At 44.0% G+C, this 14,023-nt stretch overlaps 1 protein-coding gene across 1 annotated transcript; it reads left to right on the top strand.

The window, feature by feature from the left end:
* Window positions 1–11,402: 11,402 nt before the first annotated feature.
* Window positions 11,403–11,864, top strand: LOC138868653 (uncharacterized). The gene has a single exon (XM_070146217.1). It carries the CDS (start codon window positions 11,403–11,405, stop codon window positions 11,862–11,864), a length of 462 nt encoding a protein of 153 aa, XP_070002318.1.
* The last annotated feature ends 2,159 nt before the right edge of the window (window positions 11,865–14,023 follow it).

Below are 14,023 nucleotides of genomic sequence, written 5' to 3'. Positions count from 1 at the left end.
TTCCCCCCCCCCCCCCCCACAAGGTTAGACAAGCCACTTACCTCGAACCGGCTCAAAATCAACCTGAAACCACGTTCTTGTCACGAGTACTCGACTTCAAATGGCCCAAATCTATTCAAATCAATTGCTAATGTAAATAACACTTCAAGTAACTGATTCCACTAATAAATTCTAAGCTAATACGCGAAATTAGGTAAAATGACCAAAATGCCCTCCGAGCCCACATCTCGGTATCGGGTAAAATTTATATTTTCAGAATCCTCATACTCTCACGAGATTAACAATACCAAAATTATCCAAATCCAATATCATATTCCTAATCAAAACTCGAAATTTAGGTCTAAAAACTTTCCCCCAATTTTTCACCATAAATTCGAAATTAAAGGATGGATTTAAGTGTAGATTTATGAAAATTAGTCTAAACCGAGTAGGAATTACTTACCCAAATCGCCTAGGTGAAAATCTCTTCAAAAATCGCAATTTCCCGAGCTCCAAAGTCCAAAATATGACTTATGGCTTAAACCCTCGATTTTGGGTTTTTAAAATCTGCCCAACTATTTCATTCTTCGCGAACGCGGAAGGACCCTCACGTTTGCGAAGCACAACTCCGCTTGGTCCAGCTTTCCTCTTTCACGAACACGATACTCATGTCACAAACGCGATGACCAACATCCCTCCTCCTACGCGAAGGCGGCACTACCTTCGCGAACGCATAGGTATAAGATCCCACAGCCTTGCGAACGCGAAGCGTTAACCCTTCACCAGCCCCAGCTCCTCTTTGCGAACGTGAGACTTCACTCGCGAACGCGAAGAAGGAAACCAGAACTGACTGCTGCAACTTTTTCTGCAATTTTTTAAGTTCCAAAAATGATGCGTTGAGCATCTGAAACACACCCGAGGCCCCCGGGACCTCAACTAAACATGCCAACCAATCCTAAAAAATCATTCAAACTTGTTCCAATCTTCGGAACGCTCAAAACAACATCAAAACACCAATTTAACATCGGATTCAAGCCTAAGAACTCCAAAAATTCTCAAATTACGCTTTTGATCAAAATGTCTATCAAACCTCATCCAAATGACCTGAAATTTTACAAGCACGTCACATTCAACACTACAGAGCTACTCCAACTTTCGGAATTCCATTCCGACCCCAATATCAAAATCTCACTATCAAACCAGAAACTTCAAAAATTCAACTTTTGGCATTTCAAGCCTAAATAAGCTACGGACCTCCAAAACACAATCTGAACACTCCCTTAAGCCCGAAATCACCCAACGGAGCTAACGGAACCGACAAAATTCCATTAGGAGGCCTTCTTCACACTGCTCTGACTACGGTCCAAATTCTAAAGTTTAAGCTCTCATTTAGGGACTAAGTGTCCCAAATCATTCCGAAACTCAAAACCAAACATCCTGACAAATCAAAATAGCAGAAACAAACACGGGGAAAGCAGTTAATAGGGGATCGGGGAGTTTATTCTTAAAATGACCAGCCGGGTAATTACATCCTCCTACACTTAAACATTCGTTCGTCCTCGAACGAGCATAGAGACATACCTGAAGTAGTGAAAAGATGAGGGTAATGGCTATGCATATCCTGCTCGGTCTCCGAGGTTGCCTCCTCGACCGGCTGACCCCACCACTAAACTTTTACTGATGCAATGTTCTTTGAACTCAGCTTTCGATTCTGCCTGTCCAATATCGCCAGTGGCTCCTCAATATAAGATAGATCCTTGTCCAGCTGGACTGAACTGAAATCCAACACGTGCGACGGATCACCGTGATACCTCAGGAGCATCGAAACATAAAATAACGGATGAAATCCTGCCAAGCTGGGAGGTAAGGTGAGCTCATAAGAAACCTCCCCAATACGCCGCAATATCTCAAAAGGACCAATAAACCTCGGACTCAACTTCCCTTTCTTCCCGAATCTCATAACACCCTTCATAGGAGAAACCCGAAGCAGAACCTACTCTCCAGCCATATAGGAAACATCACGAACCTTCCGGTATGCCTAACTCTTCTGTCTAGATTGGGCTGTACGGAGTATATCCTGAATCACTTTAACCTTCTCTAAAGCATCCTGAACCAAGTCTGTGCCCAATAATCTAGCCTTACCCGGCTCAAATCAACCCATCGGGGATCTACACCGCCTACCATATAAAGCCTCATACGGTGCCATGTGAATGCTGGACTGGCAGCTATTGTTGTAGGCAAACTCTGCCAATGGCAAGAACTGATCCCAAGACCCTCCAAACTCAATCACACACGTACGAAGCATATCCTCAAGAATCTGAATAGTGCGCTCGGACTGTCCGTCTGTCTGAGGGTGAAATGATGTACTCAGCTCTACCCGAGTACCCAACTCATGCTGTACGGCCCTCTAAAAACGTGACGTGAACTGCGTAACTCTATCTGAAATGATAGAAACTGGAATACCATGCAGACGAACAATCTCCCGGATATAAATCTTCGCCAACCGCTCCGGAGAATATGTAGTACACACAGTAATGAAATGCGTGGACTTAGTCAGCCGATCCACAATAACCCAAATGGCATCGAACTTTCTCAAAGTCCGTGGGAGTCCAACTATGAAGTCCATGGTGATCCACTCCCATTTCCACTCTGGGATCTCTATTTGCTGAAGCAACCCACCCGGTCTCTGGTGCTCATACTTCACCTACTGATAATTAAGGCATCGAGCTACAAACCTAACTATATCTTTCTTCATCCTCCTTAACCAATAGTGTTGCCTCAAATCCTGGTACATCTTCGTGGCACCCGTATAAATGGAATACCGCGAACTATGGGCCTCCTCTAGAATCAACTCCCGAAGCGCATCAACATTGGGTACACAAATCCGACCTTGCATCCTCAATACCCCATCATCACCAATAGTCACATCACTGGCATCACCGTGCTGAACCTTATCCTTGAGGACAAGCAAATGAGGGTCATCAAGCTGACACTTCCTGATACGATCAAATAAGGAAGACCGAGAAACCACGCAAGCTAGGACCCGACTGGGCTATGAAATATCCAATCTCATAAACTGGATGGCTAAGGCATTAACATCCATCACCATGGGCCTCTCCACTGCTGGTAAATAAGCAAAACTTCCCAAACTCTTTGCCCGGCGACTCAAAGCATCGGCCACCACATTGGCCTTGCCCCGGTGATACAAAATAGTGATATCATAGTCCTTCAGCAGCTCTAACCATCTCCTCTGGCACAAATTAAGATCCTTATACTTGAACAGATGCTGCAAACTCCGGTGATCAGTATAAATCTCACAAGGCACACCGTACAAATAATGACTCCAGATCTTCAAGGCGTGAACAGTGGTAGCTAACTCGAGATCATGGATAGGATAATTCTTCTCATGTACCTTCAACTGTCTGGATGCGTAGGCAATCACCCTACCGTCCTGCATCAAAACCGCTCCAAGGCCAATCCTCGAGGCATCACAATAGACATTATAAGACCCGAACTTGTAGGAAATATCAAAATTGGGGTTGTAGTCAAAGCTGTCTAGAGCTTTTGAAAGCTCACCTCACACTCTTCTGTCCACTGGAATGAAGCACCCTTCTGGATCAGACTAGTCATAGGGGCTTCAATCGATGAAAACCCCTCAACAAAATGACAGTAATAGCCCGCAAAGCCAAGAAAACTACGGATCTCTGTAGCTGAGGATGGTCTGGGTCAACTCTGCACTACTTCCACTTTCTTCGGATCCACCTTTATCCCCTCACTATATACCACGTGACCCAAGAATGCCACGGAATCCAACCAAAACTCACATTTCGAGAACTTAGAATATAACTTCTTCTCTCTCAAGGTCTAAAGCACTGTCCTTAGGTGCTACTCATAATCTTCTCGATTTTGAGAATACACTAGAATATCATCAATAAAGACATCGACGAACAAGTCAATATATGGCCAGAACACACTAAAGGATGCTGGGACATTGGTCAGCCCAAATGACATAACAAGGAACTCGTAATGACCATACCGAGTCCTGAAAGCAGTCTTCGGGATATCTGGCTCCCGAATCTTCAACTGATGGTAACCTGAGGGCAAGTCAATCTTAGAAAACACTCGTACGCCCTGAAACTGGTCAAACAAATCATCAATATAGGGCAAAGGATAACGGTTCTTTACTGTAACTTTGTTCAACTGGCAATAATCAATACACATACGCATAGAACCATCCTTTTTCTTCACAAACAAGACAGGAGCACCCCAAGGTTATACATTAGGCCGAATAAAACCCTTATCAAGTATTTCATGTAATTGATCCTTCAACTCCTTCAACTCATGAGGGTCCATACGATACGGAGGAATAGAAATGGGTTGAATGCCCGACAATAGATCAATGACAAAGTCAATATCTCTATCGGGCGGCATGCCCGGAAGATCAGTTGGAAACACATCAGGAAAATCTCGTACTACTGGGAATGAATCAACTATAGGGGTATCAATATTGACATCTCTCACATAAGTTAGACATGCGGCACACTCCTTCTCAACCATACGCTGAGCCTTATGAAAAGAAATAACTCTACTGGAAGCATGATCTAAGGTACCCCTCCACTCTACTCGTGGTACACCTAGTATAGCCAGCGTCACATTTTTGGCATGACAATCAAGAATAGCATAATGGGGAGACAATCAGTCCATGCCCAAGATAATATCAAAATCTACCATGCTGAGCAATAATAAGTCGGCTCTGGTCTCAAAACCACTAAGAGCAACCACACACGACCAATAAATGCAGTCCACAACAAGAGAATCTCCCACAGGAGTAGAAACATAAACAGGGGAACTCAAAGATTCCCCAGATACACCCAAATGCGGAGCAAAATAAGAAGACACATAAGAATAGGTAGAGCCTGGATCGAATAAAACTGATGCATCTATATGACAAACTAGGACAATACTTGTGATGACATAATCAGAGGCGACAACCTCGGTACGGGCAGGAAGGGCATAATATCTGGTTGGCCTCCCCTTCTAGGATGACGTCTACCTCGCCGACCTCTACCTCTAGCTGGCTAAGCCGGTGGGGTAGCAATTAGAGCTCTAACCATAGCTTGAGAACTGTGTGGGGCATGCTGTGGCTGAGAAATCTGTGGAGGTGCACCCTTCCTAAGTCTGCGGCAATCCCTCACCTTATGGCGTGTGTCACCACACTCAAAACAAGCTCTAGGAGGATGTGGAAGATGTGACTGACTCGGGCAAGGTCAGCTGGACTGACCATTGAAAGCATCCTGCATAGGAGGCACATTAGATACTGGAGGTGCATAATAAGGCTCTTGAGGCCTAGGAAGAGCTAGAATACCATTGGTTGTTGGAAGAGCTGAATGAACAAGGTGACTCATATAACCCCTAACATGACGACGTGCAGCTGGGGCACAGGCACCAGAATAATGGTCCGACTCTCGAGACCTCTTGGACTCCCTCTCCTCTCTATACCTAGCATGCATACCCTCAATCCTCCTAGCAATACTCACCGCATGCTGATAAGAAATATCCATCTCCAACTCACGAGCCATGCTAGACCTGATGCTGGGAATAAGCCCCTCAATAAACCGGCAAACCCTCTCGCGAACAGTAGAAACCAAGGCTGGGGTATGTCTAGCCAAGCTAGTGCAATGAATAGCATACTCTGAGACAGTCATAGTACCCTGGCGCAAATGCTCAAACTCTGCACACCATGCGTCCCTGAGGCTCTGAAGAACATACTCTCTCAGGAACATATCTGAAAACTGAGTCCAAGTCAAGGAAGCAGTCTTATCTGGATTGTCTAACTCATAGGTGCGCCACCACTCATAGGCGGCTCCTCGAAGCTGGAAGGTAGTGAAGGAAACCCTGCTTGATCCTGATATACCCATGGTACGGAGAATACGGTAGCACTCATCTAGAAATCCTAGAGCATCATCTGATGCTAGACCACTGAATACTGGAGGCTTGTACTTCTTGAACCTCTCAAGCCTAAGCTGCTCATCCTCAGAAGCTGCTGCCCTACCCTCGGGCTTATCTGGGGCTGCAGGCTATACAAGAATAATCTCTAGGACCTGATCAACATGCACTCATTGCTTAGGAGTGCGGGCGGCGGGAGTCTGTGCTCCTCCCCCGGCCTGAGATGTAGCTGCAGCAAGGGAAAACAACCGTGCCTGAGCCAAAGTAGTGTACATGCTCATGAACTATGCTAGAGTCTCCTGAAGTGCTGGAGTAGTAGTATCAGTAGGCGTATCAGGTGCCTGGACTCCGGCTGGATCTGTTGGTGGCACCTCGGTGGTAGCTCGTGCAGTGCTCTGGCTTCACCGCGTGTGCATCCTCGGCCTCTACCCCAGCCCCAGCCTCTGACGGCTCTAGTAGGGGGCACGGGTGCCTGATCATCTTGGGTAGCACATGTCCCACCATCTATGAGAGAATAGAAGGCAGATGTTTAGAGTTGTGATATCAAAAATCTCGCACGACAAGGAAATCAAATGAAGTGGAATTTGCCTAACAGTTACATAGCCTCTCGTAGATAAGTACAGACGTCTCCATACCGATCCACGAGACTCTAATAAACCAGCTTGTGAATCATGACTCCTATGAACCTAGAGCTCTGATACCAACTTGTCACGATCCCAATTCGCCCTCTATGAACTATCGTGATGGCACCTAGTCTCTACGACTAGGTAAGTGTGACAAATGTGGAAAAGAAAATAGTTGCGAAAAGAAAATAATTAAAAACTGAGATAACAAAATGAAACAGTGTTTAATATGCCGCCTGGCATATAATAGTACAAAATCTCAACCTAATACTCCAAAAATCAGGAACCCCATGAATCACAAGCTAAGAGTTTACATAAAAATCTCTAACTCCAGAAATATCTATTAACAAGGAAAATACAGAAGGGCTATACTAGTACTGAGAATAGAAAGGGACTCTTCGGTCTGTGGATGTGGCAGATATACCTCAAAGTCTCTATGAAAGCACCTCGCCTCAACGATGATAGGACTGAGTCGAAGTACCTGGATCAGCACATGAAAAACTTACGCAGAAAGGGCATGAGTACACCACAATGGTACTCAGTAAGTGCCGAGCCTAACCTCGATCGGGTAGTGATGAGAAAAGTCAGGGCCCTACTGAGATTAAATGAAATATAGGGTATAACAGTATAACTAAGTGCAACAGTAAGAAATAACACAGAATAGAAAGAACAACAGCAACTATAACATAGACAAAATAATCACGGGAAAAGAATACAGCTCAACTCAGAGAATAACAACCGGGGATCTCCCAGGATAACGTCTTGTAGTCCCCAAATATACATATCTAGTGGATCTCCTGGGTGCAGTCCCATAGTCCAACTCATAATGTGCGGGGATCTACCGGAAATTCGATCTGTAGTCCCAAATGTAAATATCCAGTATAGGGGGAATCTACCGGGTGCAGTCCCGTAGTTCCAATATAAAAGTGCAGGGGGATCTCCCGGAATACCGATCCATAGTCCCAAATATAAACAGGCAGGGGGATCTCCCGGGATACCGTCCCGTAGTCTAAAAATAAACACATAGCAACAACATGAAGGATAGACAATTCAATTCAAATTCCATACCAAGGTAAATTAGGTATTTCTAGCCTAGCATGATGCACATAATCCAAATAATGCAGTTTGAGCAAGTAAAGCAAATAAGCCGAATAGACATGCTTCCCTAAGCTAACAATAGACTTTAATTTCAAGTAGTATAAACAAGAAAGAAAACACAATTATAATTACTTAATGAAAACCGGATTTTTCAACAATTAACACAAGTACGCACTCGTCACCTCACATACAAGGCAATTCAGATATCAATAATACCAAATCCTAAAGGGAGTTCCCCCACACAAGGTTAGACAAGCCACTAACCTCGAATCGGCTCAAAATCAACCCGAAACCACGTTCTTGCCACGAGTACTCGACTCCAAATGGCTCAAATCTATTAAAATCAACTGCATAATGTAAATAACACTTCAAGTAACTGATTCCACTAATAAATTCTAAGCTAATACGCGAAATTATGTAAAATGACCAAAATGCCCTCCGGGCCCACCTCTCGGAGTTAGGTAATATTTATATTTTCAGAATTTTCATACTCTCACGAGTCTAACCATACCAAAATTATTCAAATCCAATGTCAAATCCCAATCAAAACCCGAAATTTAGGTCTAAGAACTTTCCCTCAATTTTCCACCATAAATTCGAAATTAAAGGATGGATTTAAGTGTAGATTCATGGAAATTAGTCTAAACTGAGTAGGAATTACTTAGCCAAATTGCCCAGATGGAAATCTCTTCAAAAATTGCAATTTGCTGAGCTCCCAAGTCCAAAATATGAATTATGGCTTAAACCTCCGATTTTGGGTTTTTAAAATCTACCCAGTTATTTCCTTCTTCGCGAATGTGGAAGGAACCTCATGTTCGCGAAGCACAACTCCGCTTGGTCCAGCTTTCCTCTTTCACGAATGTGATTCCCAATTCGCGAATGTGATGACCAACTTCCCTCCTTCTACGCGAACGCGAGACTACTTTCGCGAAAGTGTAGGTATCCTACAGCCTCGCGAACGCGGGAATACCTTCGCAAACACAAAGCGTTAACCCTTCACCAGCCCCAGCTCCTCTTCGCGAATGCGAGACCCCATTCGTGAACGCGAAGAAGGAAACCAAAATTGACTACTGCAACTTTTTCTGCAATTTTCTAAGTTCCAAAAATGATCTGCTGAGCATCCGAAACATACCCGAGGCCCCAGAGACCTCAGCCAAAATGCCAACCAATCCTAAAACGACATTCAAACTTGTTCTAATCTTCGGAATGCTCAAAACAATATCAAAACACTAATTTAACATCGGATTCAAGCCTAAGAATTCCAAAAACTCTCAAATTATGCTTTCGATCAAAAGGTCTATCAATCCTCGTCCGGGTGACCTGAAATTTTTCAAGAACGTCACATTCAACACTCTGGAGCTACTCCAACTTTCGGAATTCCATTCCGATCCCGATATCAAAATCTCACTATCGAACCGGAAACTTTAAAAATTCAACTTTCGGAATTTCAAGCTTAAATAAGCTGCGGGCCTCCAAAACATGATCCAAATATGTTCCTAAACCCGAAATCACCCAACGGAGCTAACGAAACTAACAGAATTCCATTCCGAGGCCATCTTCATACTACTCCGACTATGGTCCAAATTCTAAAGCTTAAGCTCTTATTTAGGGACTAAGTGTCCCAAAATACTCCGAAACTCAAAATCAAGCATCCCAGCAAATCAAAATAGCAGAAACAAACATGAGAAAAGCAGTTAATAGGGGATCCTGGGCATTAATTCTTAAAACGACTGGTCGGGTCGTTACATATGAGGTCTAGCTCAACAGAGGAGTTAGCCTACGACTTCAGCACCCGTTACTTCACCACCCGCCCAGCCAGCTCAGGGTGGAGCTTAGTCATCTAGGGGTTGTCCTAGAGGGGTAGGCCAATTAGGTGGCAGTCCGGCCCGATTCTATGTTATTTATGCTAGACCAGATGTTGTTACTTCAGATGCAGTGATCACATATATTGTCTAAGTTTGCCAAAAGGATGCCTCTATATTATTTGACCTTGGTTCCACTTATTCGTATGTCTCATCATATTTTTCTCATTATTTGTTTATGCCCAATGAGTACTTAGTTTCATCTGTTTATGTCTCTACGCCCGTGGGCAATACTATTGTTGTGGACAATGTATATCGGTTGTGTGTAATGACTATTGGGAGTCTGGAGACTAGAGCTGATCTCTTATTTCTTAGTATGATTGATTTTGATGTGATCTTGGGTATGGATTGGTTGTCTCCATGTAATGTTGTACTAGATTGGCACGCTAAGACCATGACATTGGCAATGCTAGGGTTGCCGATGATTAAGTGGAGAGGTTCTCTAGATTACGTTATTAATAAAGTGATTTCATATTTGAAGGCTCAGCGGATGGTTGGCAAGGGTATTTTATCTTATTTGGAATTTGTGAGGAATGTTAATGCTGATACTCCCAATATTGATTCTATTCCAGTGGCGCATGAGTTTCTGGGCGTGTTTCCTGCAGATCTACCGGGCATGCCACCTGATAGGGATATTGACTTTCATATTTACTTGGTGTCGAGTACTCAGCCCATTTCTATTCCTCCATACTGTATGGCACCGACTGAGTTGAAGGAGCAACTTCAGGAACTTCTTGATAAGGGGTTTGTTAGGCCTAGTGTGTCACCTTGGGGTGCACCAGTTCTATTTGTGAAGAAGAAGGATGGTACCACGCGCATGTGCATAGATTATAGGCAGTTGAACAAAGTCACAATCAAGAACAAATATCCTTTGCCGCATATTGATGACCTATTTGACCAACTTCAGGGAGCAAGGGGTGGTCTCCAAGATTGATTTGAGGTCGAGGTATCACCGGTTGAAGATTCGGGACTTAGATATTCATAAGACAGCCTTCAGGACCCGTTATGGTCATTATGAGTTCCTTGTGATGTATTTTGGGTTGACCAATGCCCCAGCAATGTTCATGCATATGATGAACAATGTATTTTAGCCTTATCTTGAGTCATTCGTTATAGGGTTCATTGATGATATCTCGGTGTATTCTCGTAGTTAGGAGGAGCATGCCCAGAATTTGAGGATTGTGTTATAGCGATTGGGGGAGGAGAAACTTTATGCCAAGTTCTCCAAGTTTGAGTTTTGGCTCAGTTCAGTGGTGTTCTTGGGGCACGTGGTGTCCAGTGAGGGGATTCAGGTGGATCCGAAGAAGATAGAGGCGGTTCAGAATTGGCCAAGACCGTCCTCAACTACAGATATTCGGAGCTTTTTATGGTTGGCTAGTTATCATTGTCGCTTCATGTAGGGTTTCTCGTCTATTGCATCACCTCTGACCAAATTGACTCAAAAGAGTTCTCCTTTCAGGTGGTCGGATGAGTGTGAGGAGAGCTTTCAGAAGCTCAAGACAGCACAACTCTAGTTCTAGTTCTCCCTTTAGCTTCTGGTTCTTATATAGTGTATTGTGATGCTTCTTGGATCGGTATCGGGTGTGTTTTAATGCAGGAGGTTGAGTGATTGCTTATGCTTCACGCCAGTAGAAGCCTCATGTGAAGAACTACCATGTTCATGATTTTGAGTTTGCTGCCATTGTTCATGCATTGAAGATTTGGAGGCACTATCTCTATTGTGTGTCTTGTAAGGTATTTATAGATCATCGGAGCCTCCAGCACTTGTTCAAACAGAAGGGTCTAAATTTGAGGCAGCGGAGATAGTTGGAGATGCTAATATGACATCACCATTCTGTATCACCCTGGGAAGGCCAATGTGGTGGCTATGCCTTGAGTAGAAAAGGCAGTGAGTATGGGTAGTCTTGCATTCATTCCCGTAGGAGAAAGGCCTCTTGCAGTTGATGTTCAGTCCTTGGCCAACCGGTTTGTGAGATTGGATATTTCGGAGCCCAGCCAGGTTCTAGCTTCTGTGATTTCTTGGTCTTCCTTATTTGATTGCATCATGGAGCACCAGTATAATGATCCTCATTTGCTTGTCCTCAAGGACAAAGTTAAGCAAGGTGATGCGAGAGATGTGACTATTGGGGATGATAGGGTATTGAGGATGCAGAGTCGGATTTGTGTGCCCAATGTGGATGGGCTACATGAATTGATTCTTAAGGAAGCCCATAGTTCGCGGTATTTCATTAATCTGGGTGCTGCGATAATGTACCAGGACTTAATGCAGCACTACTGGTGGAGGAGAATGAAGAAAGATATAGTGGGATTTGTAGCTTGGTGCCTTAACTATCAACTGGTGAAGTATGAGCATTAGAGACCGGGTGGATTGCTTCCGAGGTTAGAGATTCCAAAGTGGAAGTGGGAGAAGATCATTATAGATTTTGTATTTGGGCTCCCACAGACTTCGATGAAGTTCGATGCTATTTGGGTGATTGTGGATAGGTTAACCAAGTTTGCGCACTTCATTCCAGTTGGTACTACTTATTCTTCGGAGTGGTTGGCTGAGATTTACACCCAAGAGATTGTCCGCCTTCACTGTGTGCCAATTTCCATCATTTCAGATCGAGGCACGCAGTTTACATCACAGTTCTGGAGAGAAGTACAGCGAGAGTTGGGCACTCAGGTTGAGTTGAGCACAACATTTCACCCTCACTCAGACAGTCTGAGTAATCTATTCAAATATTGGAGAACATGCTATGCGCTTGTGTCATTGATTTCGGGGGTTCATGAGACCAGTTTCTGCTGCTCGCAGAGTTTTCCTACAACAACAATTACCAATCGAGCTTTTAGATGGCTCTGTATGAGGCTTTGTATAGGAGGCGATGTAGATTTTCGGTGGGTTGGTTTGAGCCGGGTGAGGCTAGGCTATTGGGTGCCGACTTGGTTCAGGATACATTAGACAATGTTAAATTGATTCAGGAGCGGCTTCACACGGTTCAGTCTAAACAGAAGAGCTATGCCGATAGGAAGGTCCGTGATGTTGCTTACATAGTTAGGGAGAAGGTTCTGCTGAAGGTTTCACTCATGAAGGGTGTTATGAGATTTGAGAAGAAGGGCAAGTTGAGCCCTCAGTTTATTGGGCTGTTTAAGGTACTTCAGAGGATTGGGGAGGTGTCTTACAAGCTTGCCTCGCCACCTAGTTTGTCGAGTGTGCATCCAGTATTCCTTGTTTCTATGCTCCGTAAGTATATGGGTGATCCGTCTCATGTTTTGGATTTCAACATGGTTCAGTTGGATTGTGATTTGACTTATGATGAAAGTTGAGGTTAAAGGATATAGCTTCAGTGAAGGTGCAGTGGAGAAGTCGGCCCATTAAGGAATCTACTTGAGAGACCGAGCGGGAGATGGGGATCAGATATCCACACATATTTGTGACTCCATGTATGTTTCTAGACTCGTTAAATGACGAACATTTGTTTAAGAGGGGGAGGATGTACGACACGGCAGGTCATTTTGAGTGTTGTAGCGTCGTTCCCCTATTTACTGCTCCGTTTGTGCTTTACAACTGTTATATGACTTACCAGATTAGTTGGTTCGGCTCAAGAGAGATTTTAGAGTGAATTGAAACACTTAGTCTCATGATATTAAGCTTAACTTAGAAAAGTTTACCGGATATTGACTTATGTATAAATGACCTCGAGTTTGAATTTTGATGGTTCCGTTAGCTCCGTTGCGTGATTTTTGACTTAGAAGCATGTCTGAATTATGATTTGAAAGTCCGTAGCAGAATTAGGCTTGAAATGGCGAAAGTTGGAATTTTTGAAAGTTTGACCGGGAGTGGACATGTTGATATTGGGGTTGAATTGGATTTCGGAAGTTGGAGTAGGTTTGTGGTGTCATTAGTGACTTGTGCGCAAAATTTGAGGTCAATCGGACGTGATTTGATAGGTTTTGGCGTTGTTTGTAGAATTTGGAAATTCCAAAGTTCATTAGGCTTGAATTGAGGTGCGATTCGTGTTTTTTATTTTGTTCGAGGTGATTTGATGGCTCAACTAAGTTTGTATCATGTTTTAGGACTTATTGGTATGTTTAGTTGAGGTCCCAGGGGCCTCGGGTTGATTTCGGGTGGTTAACGGTCTTGGAATTAAATTTGAGAAGCAGCTGAAGTTTGGTTTTTGCCTGTGTAATCGCACCTGCGGATGGGGAACCGCAAGCGCGAGGTCACAGATGTGGAGAGGGCAGTGCAGATGCAAAGTTTGAGGTGAGCAGCACGTGGTCGCAGGTACGATGGTTTTCCCACACCTACGTGACCGCAGATGCGGCAGAAGAACCGCAAAAGTGAGGTTGGCTTGTGGAGCAGAGCTCTGCATAAACGGAGATCTTCCTCGCAGAAACGAGTCCGCAGGAGCAGAAGTTTGAAAGTTGGTGCGTAGTTAGCCATAAAGGCGGGCTCTGAGGCACTCCTGCGAGGCTGCAGAAGCAACTAAATGAGTCGCAGAAGTGGTTCGAATGGACAGAACCTATATAAGCAAG

The sequence above is a fragment of the Nicotiana sylvestris genome, chromosome 5, assembly GCF_000393655.2.
Source record: "Nicotiana sylvestris chromosome 5, ASM39365v2, whole genome shotgun sequence".
NCBI lineage: Eukaryota > Viridiplantae > Streptophyta > Magnoliopsida > Solanales > Solanaceae > Nicotiana > Nicotiana sylvestris.
Note: the sequence above shows the minus strand (reverse complement) of the source record. Positions and strands in the feature narration are given on the sequence as shown.

What these genes read in the sequence shown, in the direction of transcription:
- LOC138868653 (XM_070146217.1), top strand. Translation starts at nt 11,403, where the DNA reads ATGGGTAGTCTTGCATTCATTCCCGTAGGAGAAAGGCCTCTTGCAGTT.